The following is an 18,465-nucleotide window of genomic DNA, read 5'->3' as shown; positions in this document are numbered from 1 at the left end:
ACATCGAGTTCCGTTTGCCAACACGGCTGCCTTGCAGTTTACTGTCGCTGATTTCTGCACTTGCAGCTCGCATTTGGTATTCTTCTTAAAGATTTTTCTGACATTTTGCATACTCAAGAAGTCTTAGAGCTCAGCCTTCTCCGCCGGATTTATCAAAGCGGTCATCGCGACTGTGTGCGACTACGAAGTCGCACTGCCATCGCTAGAAGATACGCCAAGCGCCTGTATCGGTAACGTTGGAGCCAGCACTGCTCATAATTCAACGAAAGAACTGGCCTCCACAAGGTGTGGCACACGTTCAAGGCTATGACAGGTCAGCGTAAAAGACGCAGCGCTATTTCAAACGTCTTGCTCAAAACTAGCCAGTCAGTCAGCCAACTCCAAGATGATGCCGCGAACACGTTTTTGCCCCAACCGTCGACGCCCCCGAACGTCGACATTTACCGGAAAACGCCACGAGTGACCGATCCAGGCCCCATTCTCACTCTTCGAGCTCGAACAGGTACTTTCTTCCATCAACGCGCGCAGCGCGCCAGGCTATGACGGTGTGACGTGGGCGGCTCTGAGGAATCTGGAAGAATACGCAAAAAAAGCAACTTCTCGAGGAGATTAACGAAGTGTGGATCAACGGTGAAATCCCGGCAGGATGGAAGCATTCGATAGTCACACCCATGCCGAAACCAAACAAACAGCCAGATGTACTGTCGAACATGCGCCCTGTATCTCTCACACTTACTACGTGTAAGCTGGCGGAGCGAATGGCCTTGACACGCATATCTCACTTTCTAGAAACAGAGGGTCGCTTTCATCCAGCACAGACAGGGTTTAGACCAAACCTTGGAACTCATGACAGCCTCCTACTTGTGAGGGAGGGTGTACTGCGTCGAAAGACAGTCGGTCGCGCAAAGCGACACCCGAGCGTCGTGGTGGCGGTGCACCTCCGTAAAGCTTTTGACACTGTGACGCATGAGGCAATCATCGAGGCAGCTGAGAGGCACGGAATCACGGGCCGCCCCCTCAACTTTGTGCGTTCCTTATTCCTTCAAGATCGCACTTTTTCCATACGGGTAGACGGAGACGTCGGGAAGGTTTACCCAAACATAGTGGGAGTCGCACAAGGCTCCATACTATCACCCCCCCTCTTTAATTTGACTATGATAGGCCTGGCTGAGCGACTGGAGGCTATTTCCGAACTGGGTTTCACAATTTACGCAGATGACATCACGTTATGGACTGCATCACGACCAATTGATGAGCAGCAGGAGACCCTGCAGGCGGCACTTGACGTTATTGACCACTACCTGCCACAAACTGGCCTGCGGCCATCTCCAGAGAAGCCAACCTATGTGGCGATCCGAGGTTCAACGCAGGACGAAGCAGCCCTCACGCTCACTCTCGCAAGCAAAACGCTGCAGCGAGCGGAAAAATCAGTGCGTGTTCTCGGGATACCTATTGACCGCACAGGCACAGCGGATGCGTGGCGCGCAGACCTTCGTCGGACATGGCACGACACTCTGCACCTCATGAAACGAATCTGTTTCCGCATGGGCGGTGCTGGTACCGACGTATGCCGAAAGCTTGTTAGTGCTTTGCTGACAACCCGAGTGATATACGGAGCACGGTGTTATGACCTGCTTGCTCGGCACTGGACACAGCTAGAGCTACTCCACAGATCAGCTTTCCGTGTTATCACAGGGCTCCCGAAACACACACGTGTCGAGGAGCTACATCGCTATGCGAAGTTGCCTACCCTCCGTGCAACCATCGAAGCATGGAAGGCAGGACACGAGGAACGCCTGAAGCACACCAGACAAGGCAGGACTCTACTGGCCTACATGGGAAAGGATATATCAACTTTGCCACAACTGCCATCCGACATCTCACCGTGGGATGACATTGCTGTCGGCGACACTACACCAACGCCCCGAAACATGGGCCCCCAACATGCGCACCGCCGGGCAGCATTCGCTGCACGCCATGTGCAGACATTGGCAGACGTACCGCCAAGCCATGAGCAAGCCTACACTGACGCAGCTTTCGACCCACGCACCAGCAAAGGAGCAGTCGCCTACCACGTAGTGGGTTCTTGTGAGACACATTCTACCTTTACAACTGCTGATGCTGACGACCCAACGGAACTTGAACTCCGCGCAATAGTCTGGGCATTAGATAGAGTTTCAAGCACCACGCAAGCAAAACACATCGATATATACACCGACTCTCAGTATGCGCGGCATGCTTGCAAGTCGCGCCACACAGCATCATCGGAAGTGCTCCTCGTCAAGCAGGCCTTCAGGCGTGCGGAGGCCCACGGGGTCACTGCTACAATTCATTGGATCCATGGTCAGGAGGGCATCGAGGGAAATGAGAGAGCCCATGAGCCGGCGCGCGCCATTCTTTCCAAACGCGTCGTCTCTCGGGATCCTTCAGAAACCCTCACAACCAGCACAAGCAACACGACAAATGGAGCCTCGTATTACCCAGACAGAGCTCTGAGAGCAGCAGCCAACCGACGCAGGAGGGAACGCCGGGAGAGTGTTCCCTCAGACCCAGACCCACTTCCAGCGGGTCTTCCCAGGTCGGGGCAGGTGCTGCTGCATAGGCTACGTTCCGGCTTCGTCCTCACACTGGATGTGCTCACACCGGCCGGGTTCCATCGCAGGAACCCGGCCCTCCCACAGCCTCCGCGGACCAAGAAGCGCTCCAGGCGCCACACAGGTGCCCTGACTGCGACATGGCCGCGCGGCCATCCGCAGCCCATCTGTTTTGGGAGTGCCAGCGACACGCTCAGCAGCGGGACCACCACCTGAGGGCGGTGCGAGTGTCGTCCTACGAGGAGTGGATTAGACCGGCAACTGGCTCGATGGATTCCGACAGGGTCATTCTGGACTCGCTCTTGGCTTTCGCCAAGGATGCACAGCTTCTAGGACGGCTCTGAATACACCTACCCCCTCCTCTTCTTATTCCCCATTATAGGCCTTCGCGCCATCCCTTAATAAATATTTTGTCATCATCATTATCAAAGCGGTGCACTTGTTTGCATCGACATCTACAGACGCGGATCGTTGTGAGCGACCAATATTGTGGAAAGGGTGCATCGCTGATATGAAATAATGCCAGAACGTAGCAAAACATACGTATCTGCGCATATGTGCTGTCTTGTTCCGCCCCGAGACGAGACAATATGAGCGGCCGAATCACTGACACAATGACAAGTGTGATCCAGATAACATATTACGGGCTGCTACTTTATTTCTGATTCTCGCTTTTCTTTAACACCATCATACTTAGAGTTTGCGCGTGCCATGAAACATTATTACAGAAAACTGTGCTCGCACAAATTAAGTGCTCATTTATAGGCGGTGTTGTTCTCTCGCGTAAAGGCGGATGCCATTGCTGACACAGATGGTACAACTGAGCGAGGCAGTCGTTTCTTCTGCTCTATACCGAAGGCACTGTCTCTTGTCTCCCGCGTGACGCATAGGTAAACAGTGCTTCTCTGAAATTAAGAAAGGTGTAGGCATAACAACACGTGCAGACCCACCCATCTACGTAGCCAATGCGATCGGCAGCCATCGTGACGGTGACGTAGGGACGTTGCCACAGCACTGTGTCGCCGCTGTTACTTATTGTGCACGCACCGTGCGAAGAGTAGTTGGCATCAAAAAACTATAGGACCACAACTGGACTATAAAAGCAGTGTCCTTCATCGTAACTGCTTATATTTAAGTTCAGGTCCCCCGGTAGCGGGTGCACGAACTCGACGGGGCCAGGCCTAACCCAACCTTCGCTAAACAACACTGGCTCAAACTTCATGCGCACGGCGTGCGAGGACTGGAGCTTGCGCATTTATTTTTTGAAGTCATGTTTAGACATTTTGAGCACAAATAATGATATATAAAAGTGAAGGCCCTGCGGCTATCGCGTTATCGGTTCGATTGCCGATAGCTTGCAGTTCGGTCGAGTGATCACGGTCTGCACGCTGATTTTGTCGGTGCCGTTAACAAGAAAGTCCGTCGAGCTGCAACTAACGCCCGTTGGTTGCGTCGTTGTCGGCCTGCTATGATAGAATGGTCTCAGCGACGCACTGTGCTGAGTAGTCGGCGCATTGCTGGCTTCAGTGTCTTGTCGGTCTCGTATCGACCCAGTGTTACCGCGCCTTAAGCAAGTACACGAAGTCAGGCACGCGCTGGGCTGACGCTGCAAGGAGACTGCGTCAGTAACGTGATGTTTTTGAAGCTTCGCCCAAGAGTAACGCAGGAATTCATTGATTAATTTGTTAGCCATCAATGCAAGACGGCAACATCAAAGTCAGTTCCCGGTGCAGTCTGAACGAAGCCCTGGTCGCTTTCCATGTACACAGGTATTCGGCACCGCACCGACGAAGCATATTTATTGCTTCGTCGTTTGAACCAGTGGAGTTCCAACGCAATAAACGGCACGAGTGTTTGCTGCAGTGCTCGTCCGTGAGTTCTTTCTTTTTTTCTGGGGGGGGGGGGAAGAGGGACCGCTCCCCCTCTCACCTTCCTCGATTTCAGGTCGCGCGGGCGTTCCTTCGCGCGCGACAGCGACAAGCGATGTGATGGAGATGGCTGTCGCGTTCGCTCGTCGCTTACAAGTCGTATCCCATGTGAGCGACGATTTTGAGCGACGTCTCCCCGATGTTGCCGGTATGAGGGCAGCAATATAGGCGCCGAAACTAGCGTGACGGGTGCTTTATTTAACTTGATGTATTTTACTGTAAAAAAAACAGCGTATAATATTTCTGAGGGTATTGCAGTAGGTTCTTATCCTTGCACGTATAAAAATTCAATCGCTTGCTCCTGCCGTGCGACGATCGGTAGTAGTTGAGTGATGTACAGTCAACAGCGAAAGTTTAAGGGATGCGCGAGCGCGTGGCAAAGCGACCCTCCTCCCTTTCTAGCGGTGACCCCTGGTACCGAGATCGACGCCTACACGCATGCGCGTCCATCCCAGACTGCAAGCGTGCATGTTTCCGCGCTTCGTCCTTGCGCGCCCCCTGCGATATTCGAATGTAGCCGCGAGGTAGCCCTCTTGCGATATGCGCTGTGGCGGCTTCGACGGGCGAAACTGCGTGAAACGTGTTTAGAAGCGTGAACTTTCGGGCGCCACTGCGGCCGCTTTTTGCCGAGTCACGAGCGCTGGCGCATAGGGTTGGCCCGGTGGCGAACGAAACAAGTCATTTTATTTCTTCTGGGCTGCACCTTCTCGTGGCCAATCTTCGTTGTTTTTTTTCTTTTTACGAACGGTGCGTTCTACCGCAGAAGAGCGTGGCAGAAGACGTGCTCTATAGGAGGAGACCGGCAAGACGAAAATGGGGGACAATTGATTTCCGTCGTACAAACGAAGTTATGCCCGTCGAAGCCGCCACGGCGCGTATCGCAACATGGCTACCTCGCGGCTACATTCGAATATCGCCGGGCGCGCATGCGTGCAGGCGCCTGTTTCGATGCCAGGGGTTCACCGCTAGAAGGGTCGCTTTGCCACGCGCTCGCGCATTCCGCAAACTTTTGCTGTTGACTGCACATCCATTGCCGGCTTCGCGCTATTGGCTAGTCGATCATAGCACTTGCGGGCGACGAGCGACGAATTCTAGATTTCTAACACTGAGCGATCGAGCGACACGGCCGAGCGATCTGTTCAAGCGACGGCCCGTTTTGTCGCTTAAAGCCATCGCTCGTCGCCGTCGCGCACAAAATCGCTCTCATGAGGTTTAGCCTTTAAAGCGTTGCAGAAGGTTTTAAAGCATTTCGCGAGTAATCCGATAGGGCAGGGCGCATGCGCTGTCGCGCCGTGAAAGAAAGGCGGATTGAAACGAGATCGAAGCGTCGGCACATGGTCGCCGGCCCTGGGAATACGGAAGAGATCATCGTGGTGCACAGTGAAAGCGATAACCTTTGTGACGCCATTGTGGTTGCATTTGGTCTCATGGCAATCACCTAGAGCTCACCTGTGGCGCAAAAATAAACAAATAAAAAGAAATTGTGCAGATCCCACGCACTGTGGGAATCGATGTAAGCGAAGCATTCCGTGCTTGATGCTTTGATTGACGGCAATTAGCTGTGATGTTGACGGCTAAAGCTTAATTTCTTCAACCTTTAGTCTAACACGAGAATGGTTGGTTGATATTAAACGTTACGTTGCGGCCACCACTGGTGTTCGTCTGCGTAGTACACAGAACACACAGGGAGAGGTGCTTGCTTGAGGCGTTGTTTTGCGCCATATTTCATAACTTCTGAGAGCGTCGTGCATAGTCATTGCCTCACATGGTACATCGCATTGTGGCAGATGTATTAAACTTCTGCCACAATTAAAATAAATTAAATTAAATTAAATTAATAAATTGGATTATGGGGCTGTACGTGCCAAAATCACAATCGGATTATGATACAGGCCGTAGTGGCGGACTCCGGATTAATTTTGACACTGTGATCTTCTTTAACGTGTCCCAAAATCTAAAAGCACGTGCGTTTTCCATTTCGCCCCCATCCAAATGCGGCTGCCGTAATTGGCATCAAATCCACGACCTCTGGCAATGCTATAGCCGCAAATCTAACGCGGCGGGCACAGAAGTGTTGATTTGACGGTCGACCGCTTCCCTAGTGTCGCCTGGACCCTGCGGTGCGCTTTAATTAATGCGGCTCTGCTTCTGCCCGCCCTGCGTAGTTTGTCCGCTCGACATATCTGCATGGTGTTCATATTTCAGAAATAGCAGCAACGGACTGTACTGTACCTTGAAATGAAGCTTATCCACTTTCCCCGCAACCGCCGTCGTATACTAGTAGGGTTTCGTTGCCTTTTCGCCACACTTCCCCCCCTCTCTTGTATGGGAACTGCCTCTTCTCCCTCCTCCCTGCAGTTCTGCGTCCCCTCTGGACTCGCACCTTAGTAGAAAGAGAAGCACCGCAGTTTCTGCAATGATTCTGAGGGGAGTCACGGCTAATTTTATGACCTTTGTTTTTATTATCTACCTTGTATACGCTCCCCCCTTATGTAATACCCCGACAGGGGCCTTTAAGGGACAATAAATGATGATGACAATTACAGGTGTAAAGAGGCTAAAGTGGCGACGGCCAGGGAGCTCCAGAGGGCATTGTGCACATTCGACGCGGGGGGGGGGGGTGAAAACGAGTTTCTAGCGTCGCCTTTCCTCTCTGACTCGCTCCTGTCATGTATGCACGCGCTGTGACCCCGCCGACACAGTGTGCCTGACAGCAGCAGCCACTGCAGCAGCAGCAGCAGTGGGAAAGTCAAACGTGGAGGCAAAAAAAGCTTCGCTTGAATAAATAAATAAACAAATAAAAGGACGGCGGCAGCCGCGTGCTCCGAGCATTGAGTTTCAGTCGCTGAGCATTGTGCATTTCCGGCGCTGCTTTGCTGTGATCGAGTAGTTCTAACATTAATAAAGCAACCGTTCATGCTTAAGAGCTTCGTGTCCCACGGGGAATTGCTTATCGTCGTCTCCGCTGCTGTAACGGCTCCGGAGTTTGGGTGACGAAGGCGAACACTCAGATTTGTAGCCGCCATTTCGCCGTCTTATCAGAGCACCAGGCTTCCGTTTAGGGTATATTTTCCTAGCTCGCTTTTCCCAACTCTGGTTGCGTCCGGCACATGACTATTTGCTGTGCATTGACGGCGAACTAAAACGCACCAGCGCCACCGACGGCTCTCGTCGCGCTGTGTGAAATGGACCATGACTAAAGATTAGGCCAGTTTCTAAGACGCTAAGAACGATGAAGCATTGCAACAACAAAAATAATTACACACGAGAGAGAATGGGAACTTACCGACACATGTGCGATCGGCGAAGCGCCTCCCGTTTTTGTCAATAATTTTAGAGCACAGCTCTTAGGCGCCCGTTCCTGCGTTGAGCGTCGGCGTAATCGTGCGATCGAACACAGCAAAGGATGAAAGAGCAAGCGGAGAGCGCAGCACGGCATGAAAGACGGCGGTAGCGATGAGAGCGCGAGTAGGAAAGCGGAGGAGGAGGGTCTGGTGAAAGCGTGAGAAGAAAGGCGTAGTGGCACGCAAGACGAGCTCTACGGCGACAACTGCTACGAGATGACACCAGAGTACCGCGCCGCAGTCTTTTCACCGATGGCATGCAGAGAGTGCGCCCGCCGATACTACATATGGAAACAAAACGCTGCATGAACGGAGGTCTGGTTGCGGCTGCTGCGGTGAATCGCGCCCACGCGTCACCCACACGTTGCCTCTTGCTATTTCGCGATTAGCGAGACAGTCACACCACACTTCGCTCCGTTTGCAATGTGCCGCACTAGACAGATTATCCGCGCCAACCAATATATCACGAAATCGAAACACGTGTGAATTTCGCATTAGGGAGTATCGTAATCGTCGGCGAATCTTTTACTCCAGAGCCGACTATGAAGGTGAAAGTGCAGTTTAATACAGTGTCCGAAAGCGTTACCCGCCACGAGGCGAGAATTGGACTTACTGACATGCTCCCGCTCGTGAAGAAAGAAAGAACGACGTTAATTCTAATGGCCGAATGGAAGCTGTGCTTCACCTTGCAAGCTGGTTGGAGCACTGGCGAAGCTACTCGAATTCTCAGCCAAAAGGAAGACCGAACGCCCCTCGACATGTGCTCATCCGCGCCGCGTTGTCTGCTCAGCGTCTGCTTGCCATCATGTTACATGGTCCATAGTAGGTGGCTTGACGCGAAAAATGTTTTGACGCCGTAACCATAGGCTGCATTTACATGCATGCGACAGCGGGGCTTCGATTTAGGTGTAAACTTTCCCTGCAGTTACCTTGCAGCCTCCTTAGCAAGTAGTACGGCCGAATTTCCTAACAAATGTTCACCTGCGCCACAGCGTCTACTCGGCGTCTAGTAGCGTTTCCTCGCTACTGTCATCATGTACCATGCTAGAGCGGGCTAATAAATTAATAATGCAGTGAACGATTAGGCTTTTGTAGCGTTCCCCATCGTCAGCGCAGCACCACTCTTAATGCTGTGGCGCCACCTGCTTAACTAGAAATCAAACCAGTTTTATGGCTCGGTGCCGTGTCTGTAGTCCTAGCAGCGTGAGAACAAATAGCCGATGTCAATATTTACGACAAAACATACCTAATGATTTGACCTCAGCTTGAGAGGAGGCTTGGCGATGACGGATTTTGCTGCTTCTTTCTTACTGTTGGAGAGCCAGTAACAAGCGCGAATTTGAATCGAAGCGGGTGGCCGGAATTACACGGGCGCTGCCTTGTTACCACCGTTAGGGTCGCTACTGCAGTAACCGGCGGTAACTGACACACTAATTCTCGGTATACGACGTGCGTGCGAAGAGGTCCTAACATGTCACGTATCGCGGTGTACCGTATCACGTAGCGAGAACAAATAAAACTCTCTAGTGTAGCCAATAATAAGCCAGTTACGCCTGGAACTATTTACCTCTGCACAAGGATATTGCCTGTGCACGCCTCGTACCTTTGGCAGTGCTGCAACCAGCTTGTGGAATGGAGTATAAAGCGCACATGAGTGATCTAGCTCATGTTATGCGGTACGTGACGTATACCTGACAGTCGTGCCAAAGAAATTTAATACAGTCGAACGCTTTTACAAATGATTTGGGGCCACCGAGCGTTATACAGGTCACTCCGTTCTAGAGGCTTTCTTTGTAGAGTTGCTCGACTCTACAAAGTAGAGCTGCTCGACGACGAAGGGAGCATGCGTACGGTTTGAATATCGTGCCTGCGGTGTCAAGGGTTCTATCCTTCATTCTATGTTACGATTGCGCGAAATTCAATCAGAGCCGAAAAGTACACGCACAAGGCCACGTGTTATCGCTCATAACTACTGCAGTCACTCTGGTAATCTTTGTATTCTGACAAATACTGCGTCAATGTGTGATTAACGAGAAAATTGGAACAGTTTTCGTAAACAGCTTCGGTAGCACGGAAATCCTCTTAGCTCAATGTCTCCCATGCAAAGCCCTTAAAGAGCACAAGTGCAATGTTGCAAGTCATATTTGGCAAGAACATGCTTTTTTGAGAGCCGAAAAAAAAAGAACACAACGTCGACGCCTACCCTTGCAAGAAAAATCGCATTACGTCAATGTCGCTGGGTCGGTGTGATATTGTTGGGGTTACTTGCAAGTTGACGTCAAAAAAGGTTTGCTGAAGAGCAGCAGACGCCCGTTAACCCTTGGGCCACATACCCAGCTGCACACACACAGCGACCCCACGCATACATACCCAGTGGTACGTATTTTGAATATTTTTCAAACATCGTTGGCGAATTCTTTTTCTGCTCTTTCCCTACTTATTTGATTGAGTACGCGTCGAGGTTAACGTGCACAGCAAAATATTATCTACAATATAGATGCTAGAGCTCCACGCCCTAGTTTACCGCGGCGAGCTCTGCTGCCGGGGTGAATATACATCGCAATTTGCACTACTTTTCTACTTTATATGTTACCTGGTGCCACGAATGGGACCTGCCTCGTACAAGTGGTGACCTTTCTCAAAATCAGACACAAGAAAATGCGTTTTCCGGCACGTCAGGCCCGAAAAACCCGCAGTGCGAAATTACTGGAAGCACCGCGAGCGCCTTCGTCCCGTCGTCTGCTTCACATGCCAGTGCTCTGACTTCTGCCGTTCGCGGGGCTGTCCGCCAGCACGTCGTAGGCTCACAGGCAGGCAAACAATTGGCGCAGTTGCCGCAGGACGAAGTAGGCAGTAAATGGGAAATATGCCGGGAGAAAATGTCTGCGGTTCACATACTGGTGCAAGCAAAGACAAAAGTTGAGAGTGAACGTTGGTTGTCAGCAATACGCGACGAAAAGAAGGCTGCACCTAGAATATTTTGGAACCACATAACATTATTGGGCAAGAAGTCAACAACAATACAACAATATATGCTAGACGAAGATGGAAACAAACTGGAAGGGGAAGCGGCATGAAATTACATCCGAAAAATAACAGCCGATTCTTCCCAAGGCAATAAGGACGTTGCATTTGAAGAAAAGAAAAGAGCATGAAAGAGAAACAGATGGAAAAGGAGCTGGTGCTGACAAATTTCAACTGTAAGAAAGCGGAACGGAAAATTCTTAACGGCACAGCCACAGGGCTAGACGAGGTTCCCGTTAGGCTGATTAATGAACTAGGACCAAAAAGTAAGGAAGCTCTGGTGAAAGCAGTGGAAAAAAACCTTAAAAGACAGAATATCAGATAGTTAGCGACAAAGTAGAATGAATTTAATTTATAAAGGTAAGAGGGAGAAAGACAGAATTCACTCGTATAGACCATTGACTTTTACATCGGTAATATACAGGCTTGCAATGCAGGCAATCAAATTAAAGCTTCAAGCACGGGCAGAGAATTATGGCATTTTGGGAGAGCTTCAGAATCGCTTCGGAGTAGGTAGGTGTTTAGACGATAACTTGTTTGTTCCTACTCAGTGTATTGAAATATCAAGAGTTGAAAGCAGATGTTATATGTGGCTTTTCTAGACATTACAGGAGCCTATGACAACGTAGACCACAACACATTGTGGGATATTCTGGAAGGGGAAGGCTTAGGTGACGATTGTCTACAGCTTTTGAAAGATATTTACCTAGAAAATACCGTTTGTGTTGAATGGGAAGGGATGAAAAGCGAGGAGAAAGTTGGTATCAACAAGGGACTGAGACAGCGGTGCACTTTATCTCCATTGCTGTTTATGATGTATATACATGGTGAGGATGGAGAGGGCGCTAGAAGGAAGTAACGTCGGGTTTAATGTCTCATGCAAACAGGCGGGTACAGTAGTAGAGCAGCAGCTTCCAGGTTTATTTTATGCGGACGACATTGTGTTGCTAGCTAACGAGCAAACAAGCAAAGTAATTTGCAACGTCTGGCTAATATCTGTGAACAGGAAAGTGTGAATTTAGATTTGAAATTTAGCGTTAGAAAATCAGGTGTTATCGTATTCAACGAAAACAGTGAACAGACAGTGGCAATACAGGACAAGGAAATACCTGGGTAGAAGAATATAAATAGCTTGGTGTATGGATAAATGAAGGCAATAGATATATGGAAACAAAGGAAAAAACGAACAGTAAAGGGGAAGCGAAATGCAGCCATAATGAAGCACAGAGCACTATGGGGATACAAGAGGTACGAGGTGCTCCGGGGTATGTGGAAAGGTGTAATGGTTCCAGGACTTACTTTTGGAAATGCGGTTGTTAGCTATAAATCAGGGGTACAATCAGGACTCGATGGGAACCAAAGGTCAGGGGGTCGCTTCGCATTGGGCGCTCACGGGAAGAATACAAATGAAGCTGTGCAGGGTGATATGGGCTGGACTAGTTTTGAAGTGAAGGAAGCTCGCAGTAAAATTGTTTATGAAGAACGACTGATGAATATGGAGGAAAGTAAATGTGCAGGGAGAGTGTTGAGGCATTTGTACAGGATGAAGATTGATTCACAGTGGAGGAAAATAACGAGGAAGCTTACCAGCAAGCATGCGGCCTGTAGGGTGGGCAACACAGCAACAAAGAAGGTCAAGCGGAAAGTCAGAGAGGCTGAAATAATCTCAAGGGTGGTGGCAATGGAAAAGGAACCTGCCATGAATTACTACTTAAGAGGAAAAAAAAAAACGAAACCAGGAAAGAAACAATTTGTGATAACTCAAAGGGAAGCTCATTACTTTTCGAAGCGAGATCAGTATGCCTTAGAACACGCACCTATAAAGCGAGATATACGAACGAAAAAGAAGCATGTAAAGCTAGGGAAATGATGGAGCATGTTTTATTGGAATGTGAAGATATCTGCCCAGCGGTCGACTTAGACACCACTGAACTCCTTGTAGCCCTTGGGTTCAGTGAGAGGAGGGGGAAAGTCCGCAATAGAGATTAGTAAGAGGCGATTGGAAGATTGGTGGAAGAAAAGTAGCGAAACGGCAAAAAAAGAAAAGACGGAGACTTACAAAAACAAAGTTCCCAATAGGAGGTCAGCAAATTTGGTTATAGGAATTGATCGTGCGTTATTTTTCTTTTTTTCTTTTTTTTAAAGGCTAGGTAGGACATTAGGCAGTATAATAGCAAGAGCTTGGTGGCGCAATCCACCGCCCCGTTCCAAAGGAGACGCTCATAACATCCATCAATCCATCCATCCATCCATCCATCCATTCATCGTAAAACCCGTCAATCTCCAAAAGTAGCGCCAATCACTTCCCTCCTTCTTCGCTCGCCGCCTATGCTGGCCCTGCCGTAGCAAACGATAGCTAACGCGCTACCGGAGAAAATCCGCGGAAAAGTTCGTTCGAGCTTTGCAGAGCAGTCTTCGAGGCGAGATTTTGCTTCGTCAGTCGTTAACTGGCCTTAATAATGTCATGTTGTAATTGCGCAAAATATAGAGAAAAGGACCATTAATTAGGGTGTAAAGCGCCCGAACGTTGAGAGTTCGTGTTGCTGAAACACGACGTATGCACATGGTGCGCTCAAACACGCGCGTAATTAGTACCTCAGTTTCAGGTATTCACTGTGTGAAAGTACGTGTACGTGGTTTCGTTGATTCATTTGCGTACCTGCAGGATACTTTTGTTCGGCCGGCGCGTGAGAGATTCCAACCCTCTGGGGCCAACAATGCCTAGCAACAGGGCCGCTACTGCTCCGCGCCTTTACAGATGTGTGTAGCTTATACGCGGATTGTGGCGGCCATGAGCAACGTTTTCACACATAGACGGTATAGATAATTTGGACAACGTATGTGTGCCTAGTGCTTGCGTCATTTGCGGACGTCACGTGGCAACCATCTGGCAGACTAAACGTCTGGCCTAGTGCGTGCGTCGTCGAGCACGTGGCGGCGCAGCCAATGGGTAGGAGGTGGCGCCGCGTCATGAGTGTATAAGACGAGCGTATAAAATAAAAAGCGCTGAAGAAATGTAGCGGGAACGCACTTCGCTACTCGTGTAACTGCGACTTCTGTAAGTTACATGTTCATAATTACCGATATACACCGCAGTATAACTTTCTACGGCACGTTTCTAAGGCAACACCGCATTCACTAGAGGCGCTTTTGCACCGCTTTGAAACATCGAACTCGTGGCTGAGTGGTAACGTCTCCGTCTCACACTCCGGAGACCCTGGTTCGATTCCCACCCAGCCCATCTTGCAAGTTGTTTTTTATTCATAAAGTGCCTGCCGGGATTTATCGCTCACGGCCAACGCCGCGGACGCCGACACCGACGACACCGGCTTTTCTGCGACACGAGCTCCTTAACGCTGTCGCGTTAAAACCATTAATGTCCAGTTTGAATCCCGCTGAGCGGCTTTTCAAGTTACGAACTCGTCGCGGGCAAGCGAGCGCGTTGCGACACTTGACATGTTTCCATTGGGCCTTACCGAGGAGCTGTTAAAACGCAGGCGAGGGTTCGCGCGGGCGAGGAACGCGCATAAAAGAAAATCCCGTCTCTCCCGTAATCGAGAGTAGGCGTAAGCATGAAATGGCTACCGGCAAGACAGGGCCGGCTTGCACGTTAATGACGAAAGTAATAAGAAATTTAAGAACGCGTTCTTGTGCGGACTAGAAGTTGTCTATAGGGATCATTTGAGGATGCGTTCTTAAATTCGCTATTACTTTCGTTATTAAATGTTCGTGCAAGCCACCTGATTCGTTGGAGATGATATTATCGACAATCTTAAAATGGGTGTAGAGCATGTTGGCAACGGCACACCCCACCCCACCACACCCCACCCCACCACACCCCACCCCACCACGCCACACCACACCACGCACTGCGGCATGTGCACTGGTCCATATGGACACAACAGTTTCCTGTCACAGAAAGAACCTCATTGCAGGTTTCGCCTCGGTCAAACAGCCATTCGGGGTGCCGCCGGACGCGCCGTGGGATTCACGAACCTTGGCATTGAAAAGGACACTCAGCGCCAAAAGATGACAAACCATCGTATAGTGCCCTGTATCTGCTTTTTGAACTTCGCTATAGGAAATGACAAATAAAACTTCAGCGTACTAGCTTAAGTGATATTGTAAATATACATTAGGAATAACTCGGAAGGTATATTTTTTTGTAAGTAATTTGGGAAGTAACTAGCTTATGTAACGCGGTCTTGTCTGGTTGCCCGGGTGATTTCTTTCTGTTCTCATAACTTGCGCAGAGGTTCTCGTTTAAGTGCCAGGATAACGGCGTTGGCTTTTGGCTCAAGGTCACTTGAAAGTCGTCGACAAAAACGTTGCTAAAAGCATTTCACGCTTACAAAAAAAAAAAAACATTTCACCAAAGCCATTACAATTCTTTCGCATTCCCACACGTAAGCAGTGTTAAGTGTCGCTGTCGAAGTTTGTGATCACTGTTACCAAGCGTGGGGCCATTAACAATCCGAAGCGAAGTCTTGAGGTATAGTGGTCAGCTATCGACGTGTGCAGAATGCGTGCCCCGGCTTACCACATCTGGAGGTGTTGCGGGTGGTGCTGGCAGTCCGGGGAAGGGTGCACCCGCGCCATGGACCAGTCGTAAACCTGAGTCCACGGCTTGTCGACGCCCCAGAAGTGCACGATCTTGGTGCCAGACTCGCCGAACTTCTGGTACGCGCGGTCGAAGAACGGACGCCCCGCCGAGCCCTGCTTCCAGGAACGCGCAAAGTACAGAACGCGCGGTGAATTGAGTGGATGAGCTCCATATGTTGAGCTGCGTGATTTGCCGGTGCAAACATTTCCGAAGTCCCTTCATTTGTGCGCACGTGACAATAAGTGGTGCAGGTTTGCTTTGTAGGCTGTGATAAGCAACGGAAGAATGTGATAACCTAATTTGCTCCTGAACAGGTTTATTCAAACTTTTTAGTAGAGAAGACCTCGCTACCAAACACTGCAATTCAGCGCGCGTATAACTTATTTATTCAAGAACATATGATTGCACATAAGGGAATGCAGGTAGCCAATGTATTGATGAAGATATCCTTGCTTTCGAGGGTCTGTGCCATTGGGGTCTTTGGAGAAGCAAGAAACTTGATCACACAGCTCAGGCCGGCGATCATATCCAGTTAATACCTACGCATCTGTTTCTTTACCTGTGGATTGGAGCGTCGCTTGCTGCTTCTGAGACACTAGCATTATGGCGCTCATAGCATTTATGCAGGTCGCAGACGCAAGACACGCCCTCGTGAGGCAGGCGTGTGTTCAGTCAGCACATACCCGCTGTGGTTGCTCAGCGGCTATGGTGTTGGGCAGCTGAGCACGAGGCCGCGGATCGAATCCCGGCCACGGCGGCCGCATTTCGATGGGGGCGAAAGGCGAAAACATCCGTGTACTTAGATTTATATAGGTGCACGTTAAAGGAACCCCAGGAGGTCGAAATTTCCAGAGTCCTCCACTACGGGGAGCCTCATAATCAGAAAGTGGTTTTGGCACGTAAAACCACAATAATTTAATTTTAGTCAGCACATGACCTTCGAGATCCGGCAGCACGTGCTGTCTTTCCCCGGCCGTCCCACTCGACGCGTCCCCCAGCAGTTTGAGCGTAGTCGCAAGTCAGAGCTTAGCGTCCAGCACATACGACAAGCTTGTGCGCTTATTCCGAGGTCTCCTATATTGCCATGCTGTCTCCTTCGTGTCAAATACGACTTAAAACATTACATCGTCACCAGGGGCGTAGCCAGGGCGGGGGCGCTTCTGGGGTTCTAGCCCCCCCCCCCCCCCCCTCCCCGAAATTTTTTCGTGCTGTCATGCGCCGTCGACCAAGACAACCCCCGGCACCGGAAATCATTCTGTATTTTGTCTAGAATGTCCATTTCACGCTAGAAAAGACATTTCAGCGCGAACATAGCGAAATCGGGCTGGATTTCTACGGAGCACATGGATTTCGATTCCGAAACTTGAAGGGTATAAAGTTCTCAAACTTTTGAGCCATAAGCTGCATTGACATTACCAAAGCCGTGCTTTACATTTTCAATTCCCGAACCTTGTGGTTTTAATGTTGTTATAAACATTTGACGCCAAAGGTGCATTGACCTTTCTAAAGTCATATATCGTACCATAGAACGAAACAAGCCAAATCAACACACCACCAGGCAAGTTGGCAACACGCAGCGAGGTCCAATGGGACGAAGTGTTGTGGTGGTTCATTTTTGGCGTCATTAAATAATGCCAGCATTCTTTTTCACCCGCGCCAAAGCGTCCATGTCAAGACACTAATGCCAGCAAAGATAACTACGTTCTCATTTATTTTTCTACTTTGACTTTTATTCGCGAGGACACATTGGGCCTCTCCGATTTTTTTTTCTCGCTACCCGCGGGCTGCCGGAGCCTGCCAGACCGCATGCGGTTTTCTAGTGTTACCCTGACCACCACGCGCGCGCGCTTCGATGCGTGTTCGTTTTTCTCTGGCCGAGTGGATTTCCGCCTGGCAGAGTTCTGGATGCTTTCTCGCTAGCAGACGAGGAAAAGACACAATGCATGGTCGCTCGCCGCCATCTCTGCGGGGACACGAAGGTTTGCAACGCGTTCGCTTCAGCGCAACCTGTCGGGAAAATTTCGTCTCGCTGGCGTAGGATACGGAGCAGTATGCGTATATGGTTCTCTGTGGACCACGCGCCTCACGTTTTCTTCAATATTCCTTCAGTAGCCACATTAGGTGCCCAAAGTAGGCATTAGATTGTGGTCAACATGCTTTTCTTTGCGCTTTTTTTCCATTTCCGTGCCCCCGCCCCACTAAAGAAAAAAAAGACATTGATGCGGCGTAGCAAATCGTCGCGTAATGAAAGTTCGATTTCGTTACTTCCTCTATTGCGGAAAGTAATGGGCCACGGGATGCTTCAGTTGCTAGATACGCTTATTAAATTATTGCGATAGTAATTATATGGACACTCCAGGCGCATTCCTGCTGTCGCCTTCATGTTCTGTATAAAGTCCAAGGGCGATAACATCGTGACCGCGCGCCGCATGCTGTATGTGCGAGTGAAAGCGTAAAGGGGGGCGGGAGGGGGGGCGGGGTGGCATGGGTGAGCCGACGATGGTGGCTCAGTCTTTTGTGCGCAAGGGAGAAAAGCGGGGAGGAGCGCGCCGCATCCCGTCGCGCGCGGTACATCAGCGGGAGTCGACAAAGGGGAGGCTGTTACCTGTGAATGTGTGGTTGCGCAACATGTTTATTGCCTAGTTTGAGGCATAATATGCGGTGACTTTTTCACAGACACGTAGATTTATTGGAGACTTATACGTAAATTTAAATGTCTTATTGCGAGGTTTTGTGTATACGTGCAGTGAACTGTGTTTCCGTGACACTTTTTTGCCCTTTATCAAGCTGTATCCTCGCATTTGTATATTCCATATCTTCCTATTTCTAATATACGAGGGCGACTGAAATGAAAGTGAGCTGACCCACCCCACGCAATAATGGCTCGGTTCATTATCTGCGAGGCATGCGCGTAGCACACAGGCATCTCTCATTTACGAAAAGGACACGCGGGTGTGATGATAAAGGTTCTT

At 49.9% G+C, this 18,465-nt stretch overlaps 1 protein-coding gene across 3 annotated transcripts in view; it reads right to left on the bottom strand.

The window, feature by feature from the left end:
* The window catches only part of LOC126540209 (glycogenin-1-like), a 72,822-nt gene that overhangs the window by 46,181 nt on the left and 8,176 nt on the right, over positions 1-18,465 (bottom strand). For all 3 annotated transcript variants that reach the window (XM_055075880.2, XM_055075879.2, XM_050186998.3), the window contains exon 5: positions 15,431-15,606. In XM_055075880.2, coding sequence (XP_054931855.1) covers positions 15,431-15,606 — 176 coding nt within the window. The remainder of the gene's footprint in view (positions 1-15,430; positions 15,607-18,465) is intronic.

This window comes from Dermacentor andersoni, chromosome 2, assembly GCF_023375885.2.
Source record: "Dermacentor andersoni chromosome 2, qqDerAnde1_hic_scaffold, whole genome shotgun sequence".
In the NCBI taxonomy this organism is placed as follows: Eukaryota; Metazoa; Arthropoda; class Arachnida; order Ixodida; family Ixodidae; genus Dermacentor; species Dermacentor andersoni.
The sequence above is the reverse complement of the archived record's forward strand: the minus strand, read 5'-3'. Positions and strand labels throughout refer to the sequence as shown.